At 38.9% G+C, this 24,925-nt stretch overlaps 1 protein-coding gene across 1 annotated transcript; it reads right to left on the bottom strand.

Moving 5' to 3' along the window:
- Positions 1–5,268: 5,268 nt before the first annotated feature.
- On the bottom strand, positions 5,269–6,287 carry LOC141630509 (uncharacterized). Its single transcript, XM_074443316.1, has 4 exons — positions 5,995–6,287; positions 5,802–5,898; positions 5,662–5,723; positions 5,269–5,542 (listed from the first exon to the last, which is right to left on the bottom strand). Exons 1-4 carry the CDS (start codon positions 6,285–6,287, stop codon positions 5,269–5,271), a joined length of 726 nt encoding a protein of 241 aa, XP_074299417.1.
- Between the last annotated feature and the right edge of the window lie 18,638 nt (positions 6,288–24,925).

Genomic DNA, 24,925 nt, shown 5'->3' with positions numbered 1-24,925 from the left:
ATTTCTTTTGGCAGTGAGAGGAGAACTTTTATAGAAGTCCTTGAGCACTCAGTCCATTATAGGAGGGTGTTAGAGGCTGACATTGAGGGTGATTCTGTTGCAATTGAAAATGGGTAGTATAGGGTTTTGGAATGTTAGGGGGTTAAATAGTGAGAATAAGCAGAAGGATGTTAGATGGTTTCTGCACACAAATAATGTAGGTCTTTTTGGTTTAGCTGAGACTAGTGTTAGGAAGTCTTCTCTTAATAACGTGCATAATGGACTTGGATCACAGTGGAGCCTGACTACTAATATTAATGCTCATGGGGGGGGATTTGGTTATTATGGGACCCTGGCAACTATGATGTGACTGTGTTGAGTTGTGAAGCTCAGATTATTAACTGTAGGGTGGTGTTTTTGCCTACTGGATGTGTATGGTGGTTGTCTATGGTTTATGGGTTTAATTGGGTGGAAGAGAGGATTCCTCTCTAGCAGTCTTTGGAGTCTATGAAACACATGGCTTCTAGACCCTGGGTAGTTATGGGGGATTTTAATAATGTTCTTGCTATGAATGAGAGAGTAGGATCTGTTGTGACTACTGCTGAAATGAAGGGGTTTCAGGATTGTGTGGATGAATGTGGGATTATGGATTTGTCTGCCCAAGGTGCTTTTTTCACTTGGACAAATAAGCAGGAACCTGGCTTTATGGTGTTTAGTAGAATTGATAGAGCAATGGCTAATGATGAGTGGTTGAATGTGTACCCTGACACTTCTACCGTTTTTCACCCAAAGGAACTTTTTGATCATTGTCCTTGCACCATTACTCTGTGTCCTACTATGGAGAGGAAGAAAGGTAGTTTTAAATACTTTAATATGTGGAGTAAGGACCCTGAGTTTATGGCTATTGTTAAGGAGGTTTGGGGGTAGCATATGTATGGCATTAATATGTTTCAAGTGGTTAAAAAACTTAAACACCTTAAATAGCCTCTGAAATAATTGAATGGGTCTGCTTTTGCCAACATTGAGACCTCTTCTAATGTGGCTAAACTGTATATGATGAATGTTCAAAAGTAGTTACATGGTGATCCTACTAACATTCTGTTACTGATTTTAGACCTATTGCATGTTGCAATGTGGTTTATAAAATTATTTCTAAAATGATTTGTAATAGGCTTGTCCAAGTCCTCCCTACTATAATCAGTGATACACAGAGTGCTTTTATCAAAGGAAGGGACATTGTTGATAACATTTTAATTTGTCATGACCTTGTGAGATTGTACAATAGGAAGGCCTGTTCCCCTAAATGCATCATGAAAGTGGATCTTAAAATAGCTTATGACTCTATTGAATGAGAGTTTGTGGAACACATGTTATCTGCTCTTGGGTTTCCTGATAAGATGATTAAGTGGATCATGGTGTGTATCTCTAATCCTTGGTTCACTATCTCTTTAAATGGTAATAATTTTGGGTACTTTCAAGGGAAAAGAGGTATTAGACAGGGGGATCCTATTTCTCCTCTGATTTTTACAATCTGTATGGAATATTTGAGTAGGGTCCTCACTGTGGTTACTGAATGGATTTCAACTATCATCCTCTATGCAGACCTTTAAAGTTAACTCATTTGAGTTTTGTTGATGACCTTCTACTGTTTTGTAAAGGTGATAGGAGATCTATTATTGTTATCCTTAAGGCTTTTGCATCTTTCTCATCAGCTTATGGCCTTGATATGAACTGTGAGAAGTCTGAAATTTATTTTAATATGGTACCTCAGGATGTGATTACCAGCATTCTGCACTTTTCTAGGTTTAAATTAGGTACTTTTCCCTTTAGATACCTAGGAGTACCTATATCTTACAAGAGGATGGCTATAGGGGATTGTAAAAGGTTGATTGAGAAAGTGGTGTGTAGAATCAAGGGGCAGGGGGAAAGGAAATTGAGCTATGCAGGGAGATTGATCCTTGTTCAGGCTGTCCTCTCTCACTTACATTCATTTTAGGCAAGAATTATTGTCATTCCTGCTACTGTTATTGAAAGTTGTAAGCATATGTAGGAACTACCTCTGGGCAGGATCTGATCAATACCTTAGGTCCCCTTCTATTGCTTGGGAGAAAATTTGTAAGGAGAAGAAGCATGGGGGTCTAGGAATTGTGGATTGTTGTACCTGGAATTTAGCTATGATAGGTAAATTTGTCTGGTGGCTGGCTGAGAAGTCTGATCATCTTTGGATCAGATGGGTCAACCATATTTATATCAAAGGCAAACACTGGATGGATTATACACCTTCTTGTAATACCAGCTGGACATGGAGGAAAATCTGTCAGGTGAAGGAGTTGCTTAAACCTGGGTTTTCTAATGGTGTGTGGACTGGTTCCCCTGGTCCATACTCCGTTTATGCATGCTATAACTGGATTAAGGGAGTTCAAGTAAAAGTTCCTTGGTATCCTCTGATATGAAGTAGATTGATTATTCCAAAGCATTCCTTTATAAGATGGCTAGCTGTTCAGGGAAGACTTTACACTAAAGATAGGATGCTCTCCTTTGGTATGGTTACTAATGGCCTTTGTGAATTCTGCCTGAACAAACAGGAAACTCATGAGCATATACTCTATCAATGTGAGTACAGTATGAAGTGTTGGCAGCTGCTCCCACAGTGGCTGGGCTTGACTTTCCCAGTTCACAATCTGATTACATGGTGTATCAGGTGGAGATGCAAGTCCTTACTTAAGAAATAGGTTTTTATGGCATCAATCATGGCTTTGATTTATCACTTGTGGTATGCACGGAATGTTTGCTGGGTGGAAGCCAGGATAAAAGCTCCCTGGTCACTTGTCAAGAGAATCAAAGAGGAAATTTGTGCAAGGTGTCGAAGCAAGCCATGGGCATTTGAACTACAGTAGGCTACTATCCAAGTCTAGTTGACTGTACTGTTTTTTGGTTGCTTAAACATTTGTAGTGGTAATCAGTGTAAAAACATTGGCTTTTAAGCCCTAATTTAATATATTTTTCACATTTCACCAAAAAAAAAAAAAAAAAACTTCACAATTAGCCAAATTTGCCTTTTGACCCCCTAACTACATCCAAATTTAGCCTACCTTGTCAAGCTAGTTGCGTGGTTACCGTGGGTATGCTGTTATCCATGTCAGATTTGGTTCGCTTCGAAAGATCTGAAGTTGGTAGTGATTGAAAAAAAAAAGTTGAAAGTGAAAAAAAAAGAGGAAAAAACGTGAGTTGAAAAAAAGAACCGTGAAAAAAAAGAAAGAAAAAGAAAAAAAGAAGTCTGATTGTTGACGGTTTTACTCCTATGCTTTACCTATATCTTATGAGGAGTTTTTGTTTGGTTGAGTAAGTTGTTAGGCTAATTCAAAGGGCACTTTGTTCAAATTATGAGATGGATTAGAATCGGATATTGTTTAGTTGGGTTGTTAGGTTACTAGCTTGACTATTAGCCTCACATATCCAAAATATTTTGCCTTTTCTTTTCCCATCGCCTCACTTTCCCATAATTTATGTAAGTCCTCGGCGTGTGTCTTGGTCCTGATTGTGTGGAATGCATATGTACGGTCGGTGGAAATCGATTTCATGTTAGTTGCATGCATGTTCTTATAGGTCGAGTTAGGTGAGTGTCTTTATTTCTTTCTATCTTTTACAATTATACTCACCTTGTACTTAATTTGTGCGATGAGCGACCCGCGAGAGTCCGATATATTTGACTCTTGCAAGGTCGACGGTTCAATAGTTTAAAGCATTGATTTAACTCGTTTGTACTTGCCATTCGCAACTTTTTTGGTTGTTGCATTAAATTGGCTTGGGTGGACAATTTGTAGCTGATAAGTCGGTCCCGTTCCATTAGTTGTCTTTAGTTGCATTTATAGTTTGCTTGGGGACAAACAAAGGTTTGGTTTAGGGAGGTTTGATCCGTGTATTTTATATAAGGTGTTCACCCTATTTTTACACGCATTTCTATGTTATTTAGGTGGCATCTAGCTACGAATGTCCCCCGAATAGTCTACTTTGGTCTATCTTATGTTAATTGCAGGAAAGAGCCGGAAGGAGCATAATCGAGCCTAAACTTGCCCCGTTTGCATGCATTTCGGAGAAAGAAGAGTCGGAGCCCAGATATTGTTGCCTAAGGATGTGTGAAGTGGATTCGAAAGATGTTCGGAGTGCAGCTACGCTGATATGGTGCTATTGCTCTCGATCGACCAGATTGGTTGTCAAAATGAGTCGATCGAGTACCCCTGGATGCTGAAAGATCTCGATCGAGCACTTCCCTTACTCGATCGAGATGGGTATATTTCGAGTTCCTCGATCGAGCGCCTATTTTCCTCGATCGAGATGTTTGCTATCTATTATCCTTGATCGAGATGTTTGCTATCTATTGTCCTCGATCGAGTAGTTTAATTCTACTCGATCGAGAGGCTTAATTAATTACGTAATCTTTTAGCTTATTTTCGGATATTCTATTTTGTATCTTAGATTAAATAAGAGGGGACGACAGTCATAGAACTTCTTGTTCACTTCTCTCTCATTCCTTCTCTTAGAACTCTACTCTTGAAACCTAATTTCTCCATTGCTACTCTCTTGTATTCGGTATTTCTAATCTTTATTTCAATTAATTATTATTGCAATTTCATTCTCGTTTTCATCTCTTCTATTGATTTCTCTTTCTCTTGTCTCTTTGTTAATTAGTATGTTCAATTTATTTGTTGTGCTAGTTATTATTTCTTCAATTTATATCATGCATAGCTAATTCTTCTTTGCTAGGACATAGGGGAGCCATGGTAATTAGGGATTTATGAATAGGTGATTAGGGTTTGGTGCAAATTAGGTTTGTGTTGTTAATCATTGCATTTAATAGCGATTAGTTTCTTGAGTCGATGCATTTAGCTAATTGAATTGGTACACCTTGAACTAGATCGAGAGATTGGAAGGGGTATGACCTGCAATGAACATTAGGGCATGCTATTGAGGGTGAAAGCTAAGCTAGTAATGTTTTAGGGCGAATAGCGGACCGAGAGGACCTTTTCATTACCCTGCAGACCGAATTTATGCTGACCTGTGACCCTAGATTGGATTCTTAGAAAATCATGGTGAACCGACTGTCCTAACTATCTCTCTTCATTTGCCAATTTCTCTCAAGTTTAATCCTTGTTTCTTCTCTGCTCTCTTTCCTTATAACTTCGTAGTTTAGAACTAAAAAAATCAAAACCCCAAGAAACGGTTACCTAGACAGACTTAGTTTAGCATATATTTTTCCCATCTCCCAGTGGATTCGATACCCGACTGCTTCTACTGCATTTTATAGAGACCAGTTGGTTTTATTTTTGATAGGGTTGCAACAACCGTGTCAACAACCATTCTCTTGTAAGAGATAGGTATACCAAGGTAACAAAAAGGAAACATTCCAACCTTAAACCCAGAGATATGCAAGATATAATCCACCTTAGCAGGAGCCATACCATTAAAATATATCTCAGATTTCTCATTGTTCCTTGCAAAACCAGAAGTAGCTGAGAAGGTGGCAAAGACTCTAAGAAGGATACAAATAGAGCCCCTGTCCCCTCTGTAGAACATCAAAGATCATCTGCAAAACATAAGTGAGTGAGGTGTAAGGCCCTACAGAGAGGGTGGTAATTAAAGTCCACCCTGCTAGTTATGTCAGCTAATACCCTGCTCAAATACTCCATATAAATGGTAAAGAGTAGGGGGGACATGGGGTCTCCTTGTCTAATTCCTCTCTTACCCTGGAAATAGCCAAATATTGAGCCATTAAGTAATAAAGTAAACCAGGGAGTAGATACACATTATATAATCCACCTCACCATCTTGTCAGGAAACTTCAAAGCTTGCAACATTTGTTCAATAAACCTCCACTCAATAGAATCATATGCTTTTTTCAAGTCCACCTTCATGATGCACCTTGGATAGAAGGAAGGACATCATCAACTCTATTACAAATCACTTTTGAAATTATCTTATAGACCACATTACAGCAAGCAATGGGTCTGAAACAACAGTCTTGGTTTGGTTTTCTTGGGAATAAGTGTGAGGGTAGTGGAGTTAATCTGCTTCAACATGTTCCCAAAAGTGAAGAATTCTTTAACAGCATCCACCACATCATTTCCAACAATCTCCATTGCATCCTTAAAAAATTGAGAAGTATACCCATCTGGGCCAGGAGCTTTATTAGCTGAAATAGAATTTAAAGTAACAAGAATTTCCTGGACTGTTATCTCCTTAATCAAATCAGAACTCTGCTCCTCTGAGATCAATCTCCCTTTCTGCACAGTAGGGAAATGAACTACCATGACTTTCTTGCTAGTCCCCAGAAGCTCTTTGTAATAATCAATAAAAGCATTCTCTATATCCTCACTTTCATTACATGGAACCCCATTCAGATCTTTGATACACAGGATTTTGTTCTATAGCATCTAGCCTTAATCAGACTATGGAAATAAGAGGTATTCTCATCTCCATCAGATATCCAATTAAATTTAGCTTTCTGACGCAGAAAGCTCCTCCTGGCCTCCTCCAGTAATTTATAGCTATCAGAAGCTGCTTTCTCCTCAATTTGGACTTCCAGATTCAATGGAACCTCATCAAGTTTCCTTTGCATAGAGTACATGTGCATTTGTGCCACTTTAGCAGATGTCTCAATGTTAGCAAAAGCACTCCCATTAAGCCCTTTTAGAGGATGTTTAAGCCATTTGAGCTTCTTTACATGCTGGAACATCTTATACCCCTCAACTTCAGAGTCCCAGACATCCTGAACGGTTTGTAGGAAGTCTGAATCCTTACCCCACATGTTAAATTATTTGAAGTTTTCTTTTCTCCTTACCCCATTATTTGTCATGGTGATAGTACAGGGACAGTGGTTAAATAAGCCTTCAGGATGGAACATGATGCTTGCATCAGAATATTGCATGAGCCAGTCATCATTGCTCATTACCCTATCAATTCTACTGAATACCATATCACTTGGTTTATGTTTATTATTCCAGGTAAAGTAGGCTCCCTGAATACCATAGACCAGGCCACAGTCTGCCACACAATTATGGAAATCTCTAATCTTATAACTAGATACTTTAGAACCTAATCTCTCACTCATAGCTAGGACATTATTAAAATCTCCCATTACTACCCAAGGATCATTAATAGCAGCACACATTGTAGTCAAAGACCTCCATAAAGGCACCCTCTCATGTACCCTGTTAAAGCCATAAACCATTGACAGCCACCAGACACTACCAGAAGGCAGATAGGTTACTTTAGAATAAATCACCTCAGCCTCACAAGCCATAATATCAACACTATAGATAGAAGGATCCCAAATTACCCAAATCCTACCACCCTCATGAGCAGTATTATTATGGGCAACAGTTCCTAACCCTTGATGCACTTTATTGATAGAATCAGTACGAACCCTAGTTTTTAAGACACCACATAATCCTACATTATTAGTATGCAGAAACCATTTAATATCGGCCTGCTTATTTATACTATTAAAATTATATTTTTTTTTTCTATTAAAGTTCTCTCTATTAAAGTAAAGTTATACTTATTTCTATTAAAGTTACAATTTTCTCTATTAAAGTTATAGTTTTCTTGTTAAAGTTACACTTATCTCTATTAAAGTGATACTCTCAATGGACTAAAGTTACATTTTTAATATGGACTAAAGTTACACTTTTAATGGACTAAAGTTATACTTTTAATATGGACTAAAGATTACACTCACAAAAGACAAAAATTACACTCTCATTGACTAAAATTACACTCTCAAGAAACTAAAGTTACACTTCTAAAAGACTAAAACTCTCATTGACTAAAATTACACTTTGAAAAGACTAAAATTACACTTCCAAAAGACTAAAGTTACACTAACAAAAGTCTAAAATCCTAGCTTAGATGACTCTTTCATCATGCCGTTTCATTCTCTCCCTCCTTCCCTTCCTCTTTTGTCCAGTTGAGTCTAATACTTTAATTCATAATCCAACACTTCCTTCACCTTGTTCAATCAATCCAATTATAACTAAAATGATAGACGTCAATCATCTTTATTTGAACAATTTTCGGGTATTATATCATAAAATTAAAGTACTCTGCCATTTGAGGTTTGATGATATTCTTAATTTTTTTAATCAGTCTCGATTGCTTTATTCCATTTAGGTGTGGTTTTTTATTCTACATGCAATGTGATTCGTTTTTAATATTTGTTTTTAATATTTATTTTCTGTTAATTTTTATTCCCAAGCTTGATTATTCTCCTATTTTTTTTTATGTAAAAGTCTATTACTTTTGAATTTTTTTAAATGAAACAATATTTTAGTTTTTGTTAATATTCTTTTTTTTTGGATTTTTTAGATTAAATATTCAGATTTGCTATATGCATTTTGTGAAAAAAATATTTATTTAAATCATTTAAGCTTTGTTAATTTTTTCCATCATGGTTGTGGTATGATTATTTTTTCACCCATTTTATTTTATTTTTATTCTCAAATCTATACCTCATTCAATTTTTGATTAGCAAGTATTCTACTTTTTAAAAAAAATCTTTTTTTAAGCCAATTTAACTTACATACAAAAAAAAGTTATTGTACTCCGTACCCGGATTAGCTTCTTTTGGGTTGTATGGTCTCTGAATATATTATATGAGATACGAAGTATTAATCTATTATTCTATGGGATGTTAATCATATTTATTTACTTTTCTATGGTATTTTAATTTATGTGGTGCAGTAATTAATTAATTTCAATGAATAATTATTTTTGTCAAGTGTGAGATTATTTTCTCGAGCATATAACATGTCTTGGACGAAATTTAAAGTAATTGTAAATGAACAATTGTAAAATCAACCATGAACAATGATGTTTAATTAATTCTCATACTGAACTTGGCCCGTCAAATCAGGAACCACAGACCGCCACATAGGTTTTGTGATTGTTGCTTTAATATATATAGGATAAGACAAATTCGTTGTTTTTTCCCATGTATTCTGCTTTTGTTTTATTCATATTATTTGACCCGTCTTAAGTTTAAGACGAATATACCCGTCTTAAATAAGAATTTATGCACTTTTGAAATGATCACTTTTTATTATAACATGATTTTTTTTTGCTCGTAACATCATACGACGGTCACACGCAATAACTACTAGTTGAATTGGGTAATAGTCATGTATTCATGTTTATAAAGAAAAACATGATTAACTTAAATTATCGCTTTCTATAACGTAATTGTTATTTTAGATACGCGTCTTACTAAATAATATTTCCTTTGTTTTTTTTATTTACAGAGAATAACATTTTGGTTTTTCGAGATAAGCATTTAACTTTAATATTTTCATGTTTAAAATTATAAAACTTATACCATTAAATTCCTAATACATATCATAATATTAAATTATATACACTTTGAGAGATATTGAAGAGAAAGGTTAGTGTCTCGAAATTGTGAGTAGGAGAAATTTTTATTTGTCAAAGTGGGATCTAAACCAAACTATTTCACGTTTTAAGGCTCTTTTCAAACTATTTCCTGCCAATAATTATACATCACTTTTATTTTTAGGGTTATTTCATGGGAATAATCCATCTTATGCCCCTTCTTCTCATATTAATCTATAATCGTGTTTAACTGAGAATAATCTCATCTTTGACGTCATTTTACTTATAGTAAACCAATGGAAGGGTTACCTAGACAACCGGTTTCCCTTGCTTATTAACCTTTTATTATTCCCTTCATTGTAAACCAATGGAAGCTCTACACCCCGGAATCGGATGCTATGGCAAACCCTTGATTTGCTTCCATTGTAAGAAGCCCGGACATCGTGCTAACGAAGGCCCCGAGCAGAAGGATGCTCCTACTCCAAATGCTAGGCCAAGAGGAACCATCTTTGTCATGAGCCGAGCCAAAGCCGCCGCTCATCCCGATATCATTACGGGTATGTTCTCAATTTTTGATCAACCTTGCCTTATTTTATTTGATACCAGCGCATTTATCTTTTATATCCTCCAAGTTTTCGGAAAAACTAGCCCTTAAGCCTATTCCTAGTGAGGAAACTCCTATATCCTTACCTTCCGGAGAAATGTTCTCTTGTTCCCTTTCTTTTTTCGATGTTCCTATTTCCATTTAGGGAACCTTGTTCCCCGCTAACCTACTTCGCTTTCCCCTTGAGGAATTCGATGTGATTTTGGGTATGGATTGGTTTTCAAAGTACGATGCGATATTCGAATGTAGAGATCAAAAGATTTGCCTCAAGAGCCCGCTAGGCACCCGTGTTACCTATAAGGGAATTCGCTCCCAAGTAGGCGTGAAGTTGGTTTCCGCTTTGAAGTTGATGAGTATGGAGAGGAAAGGTTACCAAATCTTTCTATCTGGTGTGACTTTTACCTCCCCTTCTTTACCAAAGATGGAAGAAGTGCCCGTTGTTTGTGAGTTCGCCGATGTCTTTCCCTAAGAATTGCCCGGAATTCCTCCCAATCGTGATGTTGAGTTCTCTATCGACTTTGTACCCGGAACCGATCCGATTGCTAAAGCCCCATATCATATGGCGCCAACCGAGTTGAAGGAGTTGAGAAAGCAGCTTGATGAGATAATTGAGAAAGGATTCATTAGACCTAGTGCCTCACCTTGGGGTGCTCCCATTCTCTTTGTGAAGAAGAAAGATGGATCCATGAGACTTTGTATCGACTACCGGGAGCTTAACCGTGTTACCATCAAGAACAAGTATCCTCTACCAAGGATTTAAGATTTGTTTGATCTAATCAATAATTTTTCCAAGATCAATTTGAGATCCGGTTATCATGAAATTCCCGTTCATGAGTCTGATATCCTTAAGACCGCCTTTAGCACGAGATATGGACATTTCGAGTTTAAGGTGATGCCCTTTGGATTGACCAATGCTCCCTCTATCTTCATGGACCAAATGAACCGAACTTTTAGTGAGTTCTTGGACAAGTGTGTTGTATTTTTCATCGACGATATCCTCATCTTTTCCAAGTCCGAAGAAGAGCATGTCGATCATCTTCGTAACATTTTGGAGATCCTCTGTCGTTAAAAGTGGTTTGCCAAATTCTCTAAGTGTGAAATTTGGTTGTCTAAGGTGTCTTTTCTTGGTCATATAATATCTAAGGAAGGTGTTATGGTAGACGCTTCAAATATTGAAGCCGTAACTGAGTAAAAGAGTCCTTCCTATGTTGGTGAAATCCGTAGTTTCTTGGGTTTGGCAGGTTACTATCGTCCCTTTGTGAAAGATTTTTCCAAGCCTTCTAGACCAATGGCCCAACTTTTGAAGAAGGAAACCAAGTTCCTTTGGACCGAGTCTTGTTAGGAAGCATTCCAAGAGTTGAAAAGAAGGTTGACTACCGCTCCCGTGTTAACCTTGCCTGAGGATGGAGTTGATTTTAATGTGTTTTGTGATGGTTCTAAGATGGGATTGGGCTGTATTCTCATGCAAAATAGGATAGTTGTTGCCCATGCTTCGCGACAATTGAGAGTTCATGAGGTGAACTACCCTACTCATGATCTTGAGTTATCCGCCGTTATTCATGTATTGAAGATGTGGAGACACTACCTCATTGGAGTTCATTGTCGTGTCTACACCGATCATAAGAGTTTGAAGTATATCTTCACCCAAAAGGAGTTGAATATGAGACAACGACGATGGTTGGAGTTGGTGAATGACTATAATGTAGAGTTGTTATACCATGAAGGAAAGTCAAATGTGGTTGCCGATGCCCTTAGTAGGAAGTCGACTCATTCCTTGAGTGCTATTCGTATACTTCCCGACGATCTTTGTCACGAGTTTCGTAAGTTGAGTTTGCAACTTGTGGAGAGTGGGTTTGATTATCTTGGTGCTATGGTTGCCGAGCCTGTTCTTCACCGTGAGATTCTAGATAACCTAGTGGATGATGCTACCTTTAAGAGTTTTCAAGCCAAGCTTCTTGAAGGGAAAGCTAAGGATTGTGAGGTGGATGCTAGTGGTTACCTTCGCTACCAAGGCCGCATGTATGTCCCCGATGTTGTTGACTTAAGGAAGAGAGTGCTTGATGAAGCTCATTTGTCCCCTTACTCGATTCACCCCAGAGGTGACAAGATGTATAAATATTTAAAACTTTAATTTTGGTGGCCCAAGAAGAATGACATCATAGCTTATATTGGAAGATGCCTCACTTGTCAACAAGTGAAGATTGAGCATAAGAGACCCCGAGATTTGCTACAACCCTTGGATGTTCTATTATGGAAATGGGAATCCATCTCCATGGATTTTGTCATGGCATTGCCTAAGACCGTTGGTGGAAAGGATGCCGTTTGGGTAATTGTGGATAGGTTGACCAAATGTGCTAGGTTCGTCCCTATTAAAGAGACATGGAATTTGGATCGTCTTGCTAGTGCGTATGTTGAAGAGATCGTTCGTTATCATGGTGTGCCTAAGGAAATCGTGTCGGATCATGACCCTAGGTTTTGTTCAAGATTTTGGAAAGCCTTACAAGTTGCTATGGGTAGTAAGTTGTTGATGAGTACTACTTTTCATGCCACAACCGATGGACAAACCAAAAGGACCATTTAAACTATGGAAGATTTGTTGCGTGCTTGTGCCCTAGACTTTCATACTAGTTGGGAGAAGAGCCTACCTTTGGTGGAATTCTCCTACAACAATAGTTATCATGCATCTATCAAGATGGCTCCTTATGAAGCATTGTATGGAATAAAGTGTCGTAGTCCGATTTGTTGGGATCAAGCAAGTGATGTTCGAGACTTAGGACCCGGCAATCTTACCAAAACTATCGATCAAGTGAAGCTCATCCGTGAGAGAATGAAAGCCACCCAAGATCTACAAAAGTCTTATGCCGATGTTCGCCGTCGACCCTTGGAGTTTGAAGTTGGAGATAAGGTGTTCTTAAAAGTGTCTCCGATGAAAGGAGTAAAGAGGTTTGGAGTTAAATGGAAATTGAGTCTGGAGTACATTGGACCTTATGAAGTGGTAAAAAGGATTGGTGCCGTGGCTTACAAGTTGGATTTGCCCCCGAATTTGGGTAAGGTTCATGATGTTTTTCATGTTTCTCAACTTAGGAAATACATTAGCGACCCAAGTCATGTGTTGCAAAGTGAAGTTCCCGAGCTTGAGCCTAGTCTTTCTTTTGAAGAAAGGCCAATTCGCATTTTGGACAAGAAAGATAAGAAATTGAGAAGTAAGGTTGTACCCTTAGTAAAGGTTCTATGGAAGTGTGGCAATGTAGAAGAAGAGACGTGGGAACCGGAAGCTTCTATAGGTATCAAGTACCCGGTTTTGTTGTCGTGAGGTAATCTCCTGTGCTCCAAGTTTCGAGGACGAAACTTTTTAAAAGGAAGGATGATTGTAACACCCGCGCTTTTCATCATGTTTTAAATAAATTTTTAAATAACTTTTATTTAAATATTTATAATTTAAAACTTATTTTTATAAATATCGTCGTAGTCGTATAACGGTAGTGATAATATAGATAATGATAATAATATTTTCCGTCTTGAGTTATAGTAGGCTTGAGACGTAATTTCTAGTAGAAATCGACTCATTTAGAGTTGTTGGGCCTAATATGTCTTATAGGCCTTTTTCCTACTTCTTTTATCTTCACAAAACCGTCACATAAACCTCACAACTTCATCTCCTTTACTCATAATTTCTGAAATTTTGGAACAAACACACCACCATTGTTACTCCATCTCCACTCAACCCTAAAATCATCATATCTCACTCAATTCTTCGCCAATTTCGTCCATTCTCGCACTATTCTCCTCCTCATCTCATTCTCCTTCTTTCTAAGTAAGAAATATGTCAATTGTCCTCATATTTTGAAATTATCATCTTATGAGGATGTGATGTAATACTACGGTTTTTATGTCGTTAGGTACTCTATCGAGTGGGGCTTACTCTGTCGAGTAAGTATGTTTGGTTTACGAAGCAGTGTTCTGCTGAAGGGTACTCGATCGAGTAAGCTGGGGACTCGATCGAGTAAGGGTCACTCGATCGAGTAAGTTACTTACTCGATCGAGTAAGTTGGTTTTATGGGTTGTTTTTGATGGGTTTTGATAGCAACGTGAGGAAGATATATAAATTTAATCCGTCAGTTTCTTTTCATTTTTACGCTTTTCTAAACTTCACAAAGATAAAACTAAGTTACGTTGCTTCTCTCTCTCTCTCTCGTTGCTATCAAATCCTAAGGGCTAGAGTCGTCGGTTCGTTGTGTTCTTTACGCCGTTGAGACCGTCGTATTGTGGGTAATATCCTAGTATAGTTTTTATGTTGTTTCATTGATTTTGGTTGAAACCCTAATTGGGTAGATTAGGGGTTTTGGGAGTTTTGTGTTTATTAGATGGTGATTGTATGATTGTATATTTGATAGGAGGTGAATTCGTAGAAGAACGCTTTTGATCCGCTTCTTCAGATTGTTGATCAGTGATTTCATCTCAGGTAGGGTTTCCGTACTCATTTATTGTATAAATGATAATAAGATGGTTGTTTGGTTGATTGACATGATTATAATATCGTAATTGGTATCGACATTGTTTTATATTGATATTGTGATTGGTTGTTGTTGATTGTCTGTGGTTCTCGAGGTATGCCCTCGGCTGAGTGGAGTCATTTGCGGGAGTGGCTTCACGCCTTTGATTTGCCCCTTGTGGTTCCTGTCACAAGGAGGATATGAACATTAAGGAACATGGTTATTCGCTCGATTGAGATGAGCGGGGCTTAGGTGGGAACGGCTACGGTCCCCCACTGGCGGTGAGGAATATCTGTTGCGATGGATATTGTGGGCTAGCGAGATCTTTGACCCTTGGACCCTATCTATCGTTTTGCTAGACTCGCCTATCTTTAGACTTGTGTTCATTTGCGGGATATCTTTCGACCAATAAATAGACTTATTTTGTAAACCTAAATTTAACTAACTATGCTTAACTATCGTTGTTAGTGATACCTCGCGTTGGACTTCAATAGAAGCCTAAAAAAGTTTTAAAAATCCCGTGTTTTCCGCTGCATTTTACTATTTATTTCCGATGCCTTAACGAGGGGTGTCACAACCAACACCAAACTTCAATCCCAACAACAGCAAATAGTCATAATATCAATCGTACAAACAATTATAACACAATCTTAAATCAATTTAACAGTAAACCGAGTAGGAAAACCTTACCTTAGCACAATCCAACACGAGACAATCAAGCAGGCTAAAACGGCTCCTCTACGAAATCTACACCTAAAAATAATCATACAATTCCAATTACAAACATGCCAAAATCCCCTTTCCCCCAAATCATAAATTAGGGCATAACCCTAAAAGGCAAATGACAAAACTCATAGAACTAGAGGCTTGCCGACACAATTGACGCGAATGAAGGGTGAACAAGACCCACGAAAGATCCACGAACTTGAGAGAGATTTGGAGATGATTAGAGGTACATTGTAAGTTTAGGTTTTAGTAACAGTGATTAAGAAACTGTAAATCTCGTTTATATAACTCTAATCCGCTCTAAATTAAACCGCGGAAATAAACATCGTCAGACCGGATACTCGGTCGAGTATATAGTATACTCGGCCGAGTATCCCCTACTCGGTCGAGTATTCCCATAATCGGCCGAGTATTCTGGATAGTAGCCTGACCAGAAATACACGACGCACTTACTCGACTGAGTAAGCCATATTCGGCCGAGTAGGAGACTTAGAAAACCGTAGTATTACAAGTAAAACATGTAGTGAGCATAAAATTCAAAAATTTTGACATGGTTAGTACCAAATTTTTGAGAAATTGGTCATATTTTTAGGATGAAAACTCCTTAGTTTACACCATGGTATAACACCAATCATTAAATTGATAGCCTAGCAACATTCTTGAACCATATTTAAGACATAATTTAGAATATATTCATGGGTACTTAGGAAAACCTCGAAAATTTTTCTCAATGTGGACACGGGGGCCCACGGGGTCGCTTGGGAAAACAAGCGTTTGCATTTGTGGAGTCGCCACCAATTTATTGTGGAAAATTGGAAACCGTTCGAATACTTCGCGTCACGTTAAGACACAAAGTAATAACATAGACACTAAGCACTCGTTACCCTTAGCATTCTATGTCTAGAATGACTCTCATGGATGCCAATAAACACGGATGTTCACAGAGATCTGGAGTAAGGGGTGAGGGTACGTATTAGGAAGCTATTTTGATCGAACACCTAATCCCGCCCGCCTCAATAGCGGCCTCTACTAATGACTATGGAAAATCATCTATACTTGATATGTTGTCGATTATATGCATGCAATGCAACATCCAACAAATTAATCCTAGCATGTGAAGATTAACTAAGTCGGTGAACATGTAGTTTAGCACTCATCATGTCGAAGTAGGGTTTAAGGTTGATTACATGTGAAAACAAACAAATAAAGATATAATAAAATACAATAATTAAAATTACAATAATTGCATTGGTTTGATTGATTTACGTCGAAAATACACATAAAACGGATAGTTTAAGAAAAGAAAAGGGAAAATAAATTAAGGTTAGAAAACGAACAGATTAGTAATGATAATATGGGTAATAGTCGATTAATACGTAAGCTAATGAACTAGGTCAAAGCAAAGACGGAAGTTCAGAGGCAGAGCTCAACCCGGAACAGGCGCAGCAGAGTTGCGTCCCTTAGAAGAGGCGCAGTGGTCACTGCCTCTGTTCCTGAGGTGAGTTCTGGCTGTGAAGCCGGAACTGCATATCGTTAATATTAATTGGTAATTTAATGACCGATTAATGATATTTGACTCGGATGGAAGTGATTTAACAGATTATTTACATGCGAATTGGTTATAAAAACGATAAAGAACGGACTCAAATTAATTAGAATGAATTAATTACTAATTACAAATTCTGTTAAATTAAATTAATTAGGTTTGTTAATACGATTTAATTAGCTTTATTTACACAAATTCAATTAGATTAGGTGATAATGAACAGAGGAAAATATACAAAAGATGAATTTTAGAGACTTGATATGAACGAATTGAATCTCTAAAACCCGAATTTGATTTTAATGACGAAAACCCGCAAATATTGGTTATTTGGGATTTAATTTGGAAATTAAAAGTGAGAAGTTACTAATTATATGTTAAAATTATTATACAAATGAATAATGAAGAAAAATAAAGAAATCGGAATAAAAAAGACGAATCAACGAAGAACAAAGGAAGAAGAAGAAAAGCAGAAACAGCGGCAACCTCAGGAAGAGGCGCAGCAGATGCTGCGATTCTTCGAAGAGGCGCAGCAGTTGCTGCATTTCTTCTCGACGTCTGCCCTCTGTTAATCCGAAAAAAGGGTTTAATAAAAGGTTTTATAAATCGGTTTTAAATATGCTTTCGACGTGAATCTTACAATAATTTATACAATAAAAAAGGTACAATAATAAAACATGGGATTTACACCCTCAGACTTACATGTTTGACGAAACGAGATTGACTAAGTTAACGATTAGTGATTGCTCGACTGGAATGTACGACGAACGTGCCCTCTTAAGAGGAATTAAGCTAAATTGATTAAGTTTATTGAGTGGAATTGGTCAAATTGGTCAATCATGCAAAACGAGGCTGGTACTCAGAAGGATCCGAGCTTACGTGGTCGAAAGTTCAAGTATGTAGACTCCAATAAGCAAAGAGCAAGGTCTTAGAATGCAAAGGGAGAAGAGAATGGCGGACACTCGCGTGACAAATATGAGGAACGAAGGTCTCTATTTATACTAATCACACGGAGGAATTAGGATTCCGGTAAAACTTTGAAAACAAATCTCGAAAAGATCTTAAAATACACAGAAAAGAGCTGGGGAAGAGGCGTAGCAGCCACTGCGGCTCTTTGAAGAGGCGCAACAGGTGCTGCGTCCTTTCCCCAGGAGTTTCCTCCTACGGAAGAAAGACTTTCCGCGTTTCGGTTATGGAATTGCGGTAGATCTCAACTTCCTTATTGTTTAAAATATAAATTCGGGATCTATTTTGCCAAAATATTAAAAGATTGAAATATGGAATAGAAATATCCGGAACATTCTGACTCGGCATTTTAGACGGTTTATTAGAAAATGAAGACGGTTTTTTACCCAGACTCCAAATCACCTCTAATTACTGTCAAAATGACCGTAACGGTACGTATATGATGACCAAGGGGTAGACACAAGTATTTGAGCTATCACTTGACTATAAACTTACGATATGTCATAAATCATTCCGTATACCAAACATATGGCCCAATCATCACCGGGTGTCCTGCGGGAGGTGCAGAAACGAGGTATCTACAGAGCCCCCACTTTGACTGAGGCTTGGAGAAGGCAAAAGTCAAAGTATAGCCATCAGTTCAATCGAAGATTACAACCTGACGACTATGGGGACGCGAGGCGGCTCAAGGGCTCTCAGCCAAGGACCTGTCGTCGGGAACATTTTAGAGTCTGTGGACTTCCGGGGAGGGTCGTTCAAAGTCCATTAGACTACGTAAGGAAGCTCTCCAGCCATAAGAAGTGATCATAACTGAGACTTCTTTCTTTGAGGGGAAATAAAACGAAATATTGAAGGACAGCAGGACGTCGGTAAAAACTGCTGGGGAAATCTGCTTGCGTCGGTCTCAAGCAAACTCCGGCAAAACTTAAGGTTGAATCTACTTGCGTCAGTCTCAAGGGAACTCCATATATCGAGAAAAACAATCGCCTGTCATGAACTCTCGCTGGGGAAATAATTGAGGCGTGTCGAAACACTGTTAGAGAAAATTCGCTCGTTGTTGCAAGCGAAGTCTTGATATAGTACTGTGACAATTCACAGTCTACTCGGAAATACGGGTCCGGACGAGGAATAAATATCAAACAGACAAAATATGCGATGTATGGTGTTGAAGAAGAGGCGCACCAAAGATGGGCCCACAAATAACGAACTTATAACGAATTTTTGAAAATCGAATTGGAGGAAAGCTGAGGAAGAGGCGCAGCAAGAGCTGCGACTCTTGGAAGAGGCGCAGCAAGAGCTGCGACTCTTGGAAGAGGCGCAGCACCTGCTGCGTCCTTTCCCGTATTCATCCATGTCTGAGTAAAAACTCGACAGAACCCGTGTTTATTCATAATAACAAAACACAAAATTCTCTAAAACTCTCTCAAATTCCAATCGTTTGCCGTCAAAATTAGGATTTTCAACCCAAATAACTCGAAAATTTGGGGCTTTTCCCCCAAATGAAATTGCCTTGTGAAATTGACATTAGAAATGGATGATTGGTAGTGTAAGGAACATAACCATGTGTTCTTTTCGAATTTTCATTAAGTATTGAGCATTTGAGTAGAACTGTGACGGTTTCACAGTTGTGTCGTAAATTGCTTCGCAAATGGCCTTAGGATTGCCCATTTGCGATGAAACTTGATATTTGGAATCCTTATGTGATGGGTAAACTTCCTACCATCTCGGATTTTTTATTTGCGACAGCTTTTTCAGGATACTTTTCTAGGGCATAATCGCCATTATAACGAAATGCTGCCGAAATTTCAACTTAAACCCATGATTAGGCTTGAACTTAGACTTGCCTTGACCCATTTTTACCACATGAGTGGTCGGGTTTCGAGAGAAATGGCCAAAGATGGCGAGAAAAGAGCTATTTTCGGAGCTTGAAAGGCTTGAGAACACCTTGACTAACGCTCGCCGTCACTCGACGCGGCCTAATTTACTCTAATTTTGCAGGCGACGTGGCTTCTATGTCGGGGAGGGGTCCCATGGGCGTGGATACTGACTTCGACCCGTCTCTTACTTTCGAGGAGGTGCTAGAGGTGGTGTTTGCTGAGCAGGCCGCTGAGGAGGAGGCTGTTGAGGAGGAGGCCCCGAGGCGGGCCAACGTCGGACGAGGTGTTCACCAGCTAGCGAGGGCACCCCAGTGGGCTAAGAAATGGGATGCTCGACATCTCATATGAGCAGCGGAGAGTCACCTGTCTTATAGGACGGTGAAGAGCTTGGTAAATCTTTAAACTTGTTATTCTCTCATCATCTTTCTTTACTTATTTATTTGCCGTTTCATTTCTCTTTCACTTCGGGCTAAAGATAGCTTTGCGTCGAATCGATATAGGAGGCTGGGAACATGAGGTCCTTTTCTGGCTACACGACGATGATGGAGGCTTACGGGAGACTGTCGGAGGAGGAGCAGGCCATCATCGAGCTTGGAGCTTTCGGAGCCATGGTGTGAGCGTGGAGGGAGATAAAAAAAACGAAGCTTCGGGCTAACCTGTGCCAGATTCGAGCCTTCCTTGATCGGTACTGGGATACGACCTCGACCTTTCACATGCCTTTTGGCGAGGTTGGGGTCACGTTGGAGGATTACGGCATGATTTCTAGTCTGCCGTGTGCAGCGAAGGCTGTGGTGTGGCCGTCGACGGCCATGAGGGTGGACTCGGCCGAGGCCAGGAGGCTGATCGTCTGGAACCTAGCAACGAGTGCTGCTACGGTTCCCGGGTTAGTGCCGAGCTCCTACGTTAGGGATTACTTTGCTGGTAAGATCCCGACGGTAGTGACGGTGGATGGGAGGGAGGAGGCTCCTCCTCTTTGTACGGTGGAGCAGAGAGCTCGCATGTGGCTCTGGTGGTTCTTGTCTTCACTCTACCTTGGAGACAAGGGGGAGAGGTTGTCGACGAAGCTTCTTCCCTTCCTTTCTGACTTGAGTGACCTAGGTCGTTGGGACTGGGTCACTCCTGGCTTTGCGGTCCTCACTCGCTACAAGGGGGCCTTGGTTCGTCCTGAGCTGCTGGAGAAGGGGACCTATCCTACTACTGTTGGCCCTGACTGCTGTTGCAGGTATGAACCTTCATTTTGTATCATGAAAGATCATTTCTTCTTGTTAGCGAATAGCGAAAGATCGTCTAATGCGTGTATTTTATATAAGTACTTTGTACTTCATTTGCACGCATTTCTATGCATTTTGTGTAGTGTTTAGCTACAAATGTCCCCCGAATTGTCTACTTTGGTTTCTCTTGTATTATTTACAGCTATGAACCGGAAAGGACCATAATCAAGCCTAAAACACATCCCTATGCATGCATTTAGGAGATGAGTTGAGTCGGAGCTTGGAAACTACTAATTGTGATGCGCAAAGAAGTAAGATAGCTAGGCGAGCAAAGGAAGAACTTCAAATTTATAGTGCCCATTTTGAAGAGCCATATCTCGAGTTCTACAACTTATTTTCATGTGATTCCAATTTGAGATTAAATATTGTCCTCTTAGCTTTCCAACGCCACCGGAAACGTCTTGTTTGTCTAAGTAACGAAGAAATGGCAGCCGTTTGAAGTTCAGTGCGCGAAGCAGGAATTGTGCGCTGGAAAGTACTCGATCGAGTACAATTGTGTTCGATCGACTCCTTTTTCTACTCGATCGAGTAGTGCCTATTTAATAAGTGTTCGATCGATTACCTAAAGTACTCGATCGAGAGGTTTTAGCTTGGATTTGCTCGATCGAGTGATATAAAAGTCCTCGATCGAGTATTTAGCTATTATACTCGGGATTTTTAATCCGTGTTTAGGTTATCTTTTGCTTATTTTCACTTCCCTATATGAGGAAGTCGTCATTAGGTTAATAAACATCTTTCATCACATCTTATATACTGTTTTACTCTTAATCTCTGCTGCTACGTTGTTCTTTTGCCGGATTCTAAACTTCTGTAACCTTTCTTCTCTTTTTTATATTAATTCTCTTTTGCTTATTCCTTCATTATGTTTGTTCTTGTTTCTTCCTTTTCTTTTGCTTTATTCATTATTATGTTTAGCTAATTCTTCTGCTAGGATTTAGGGGATTCAATGAATTGATGTTAGTTGCTAATTAGGTTTGCAGATCTGTTGCTTAAATCGTGTCTTTGTTGTTAATCACTGCATATAATTGTTCTTGTCTACTTGAGTCGACACAACTAGATAATTAATCTTGGTAAGCCTTGACCTAGACCGGAAGGTTGGAAGGGGTGAGACCAGCAGTGAACATTATGATGATTTAGTGAGGGCGGAAGCTAAGCTAATACTATTTTAGGGCGAATTGAGACCGGAAGGAGATATTCGTTGCCCCTTAGACCGATACAAGCGACCGATTTGTGACCTTAGCTGCAATTATCTGACATTCATTGATGACCCGACAATCCTAGTTCTCTCTCTTTATTGTTAATCCCTTTATTTTTATCGCTCAGTTTCTCTTGTCTCCTCTCTTAGTTTAGAAATCGTACTCAAACCCCCGTTACTCTTAGACTAACTTAAAACAGATAAATCTCATTTTTGCCTCCCTATGGAGATCGACCCGACTTCCCTAGCTATATCAGTTAGAGCCAGTTGGTTATTTTTGATAGGTATACGACTGCCCTGTCAAAATTTGGCGCCGTTGCCGGGAAGGCAGCGTAGTTTTATCTGTTTTTATTTAGTCTATTTCTTGTCTCAAGGAACCTCGGTTCCTTGAGACCGTTCTCATGTCTTTCATTCTTGACTTTCCGCAGAGGGAGAACGAAAGTTTTGGTTCTTATATATACAGGTAGGAGGGGTGGCTCGAACCAAGACGAGGAATGCTTTCGGGACTCCAAATATGCCAGTCTATCATCCGGGGAATTAATGCCCCTACGTGAGCATACCTCGAGGCTAATGGTAAGTGGGATTTCGAAGGAATCCTCGTAAAAGAGGTATTAGAATTTTTTGAATGGTTTGCTACTGAAACTCTTAAACCCTATTTCTCTCTTCATGCTGACTTAGATGAGGGGGTGGGTGAGATCTTAGAAACCGTTTTAGGAAATACTGATGGAAAAATAGAGGAGACCATTAGGGTGGTTGATAATCCCTTTTATAAGGATAACTTAGAACCCCTCTATGATTCTTGCACAGATAGTGAGGACGACTGGGAAGGTCTCTTTAAGAACTTCCCTACTGACGAGTCCGGCCCTAAGAAGAGTGAGGAGAAAATTTTTGAGAGTTATGAGGTTAAATGGGATAGTTATGACGATATTATGGATGAACCTATTGTTGAGGACCCAATTGACTTTACTGTCCCTTGCATTTGGGATGAATACCCACCTTCTCCTTTAGAAGACCAGATTCCTCCACCTCACAATATAAACCTGTCAGTGCATCTGGATTATACTCGCGTTATTTTTGAGTCAAATGCTCATGAGCTCTCATATTTTCCACTCACGGTTAATTTAAGCTTCTATATTCATCCCTTAGCTGGAGGGAGGAATAATTTTGTGGATGTTTTTAGGAGCTGTCATAGGAAATTTATTAGACTTAAATGTTATTTCATTTTAATTTCCTATGCTATTGCTACTTTATGGTGCTACTTAAATTTTTGTGTAGCACATGCGCAGTTATTTGATCGATTGCTGCGTACTTTGAGCTGTTTTGACTGGGCTCAATCGGAGTAGCTGACTGAAAGAAAAGAAGGTCGAGCTGCGACCTGTCTGAAACTAGCGCTGTTCGGGAGGCAACCCGGAGATTAAATTTTTAGTTGATTTGCTTTTAAGTTTCTGTTGCGTGTGTAATAATTGGTTTTTAAACCATAGACTGCAACATTTAGCTTGTTTTGTTAGTTTCGCGGGCTGTTTATTGCATCTTTGCAGGAATCTAACGTGGATGGCTCGATCGAGTCTTTTTTATATTCGATCGTACCCTTTTGCTGCTGATTTCACTCGATCGAACATACCTTCTCCTCGATCAAGTGCCTGCAAAAAAAAGTCTTTCGATCGAGAGCCCTATTTCTTCGACCGAACTGCTTAGACGCCCAGTTCACTCGATCGATCATTGTGCCCTTTCGATCGAGTACTTTCATTTTGATTCGCTTCTTGTGACGCCACTGTGAAGCTGTTTGTGACCTCCCATGTTGCTGGCTGGTTTGGGGAGGTCCCTTCTTCGCGTATTCTTGTGAGTTTTCCGTATCCCCACTCTCTCCTTTTTAGTTTGCATTTCCTTTCCTTATTTTTGGGTACAATGAGGGAATTATACGATTTGGTTTGGGGAGGTTATGCATCCATATCTGTGTCTGCATTTATGTTTTTATTGCATTTCTGTTATCACGTTTAATTTCTGTATGCATTGTTGTTCATTTTCATAAAATTCAAAAATCTCATAAAAAAACAAAAAAATCAAAAAAAAAAGAAAAAAAAATCACGTTTATTTTAGCATATAGGTTGAGTCGGAACTGTAGATTTCCGTGATGAAACTGCACTTTAACTTGTCATTTTTATTTGAGCCTTGCATATAATTGACAATTATTAGTTTAGTCATGCGCATATCTACGAGTTAATGTTGAAAATATAGCTGCCTGTGTAGACTTGACCTGATAAATTGGCAACCTACTTTACAATTTCTAAGTTTTAGAGCCATATAACTGGTGTTATTTCTGACCGGTTTCATGTAGGATTGAGAGTAGTACTCCTTGCGTAACATGTTTATCATTTTTGCACATTTATGAAATTCGATTTCTTGTCAATTGCATACTTTCGGGTTTGTGGTCGGTGTCACATGCAGGGAGGTGCTTACAATTTCCCTTTCTTTCATTTTCACACATTTAGCTCCACTTTACCCAAATATAGCCTTTTTGACCCATTTGCTACACCCAAAATTTAGCCTGCCAGTCAAGCTAGTTTAGTGTGACTATTGTGGTATATTATTCATCGTTGTGAGTTTGGCTCATTTTCATTGTGCGAAGTTGGTAGAAAAAGAAAGAATGAGGAAAAGAAGAGACGTGAAAAAAGAAAAAAAAAAGAAAGAAAACGTGAACAGGGGAAAGAAAAGGAAAAAAATGAAAAAATGAAAAAAGATGTTGAGTTAGTTTGAGAAATAGAAGATCGTATGCGCTTATTTCTATCTTGTGGCGGTGTTAATCCTCTGTTTTATTCATATCTTTTTGTATTGGGTACTGAGATGAGTGCCAATGAAGGGCACTTGAGCTTTGTTTTCTAGACAGTTG

This window comes from Silene latifolia, chromosome Y (assembly GCF_048544455.1).
Source record: "Silene latifolia isolate original U9 population chromosome Y, ASM4854445v1, whole genome shotgun sequence".
Lineage (NCBI taxonomy): Eukaryota > Viridiplantae > Streptophyta > Magnoliopsida > Caryophyllales > Caryophyllaceae > Silene > Silene latifolia.
Note: the sequence above shows the minus strand (reverse complement) of the source record. Positions and strands in the feature narration are given on the sequence as shown.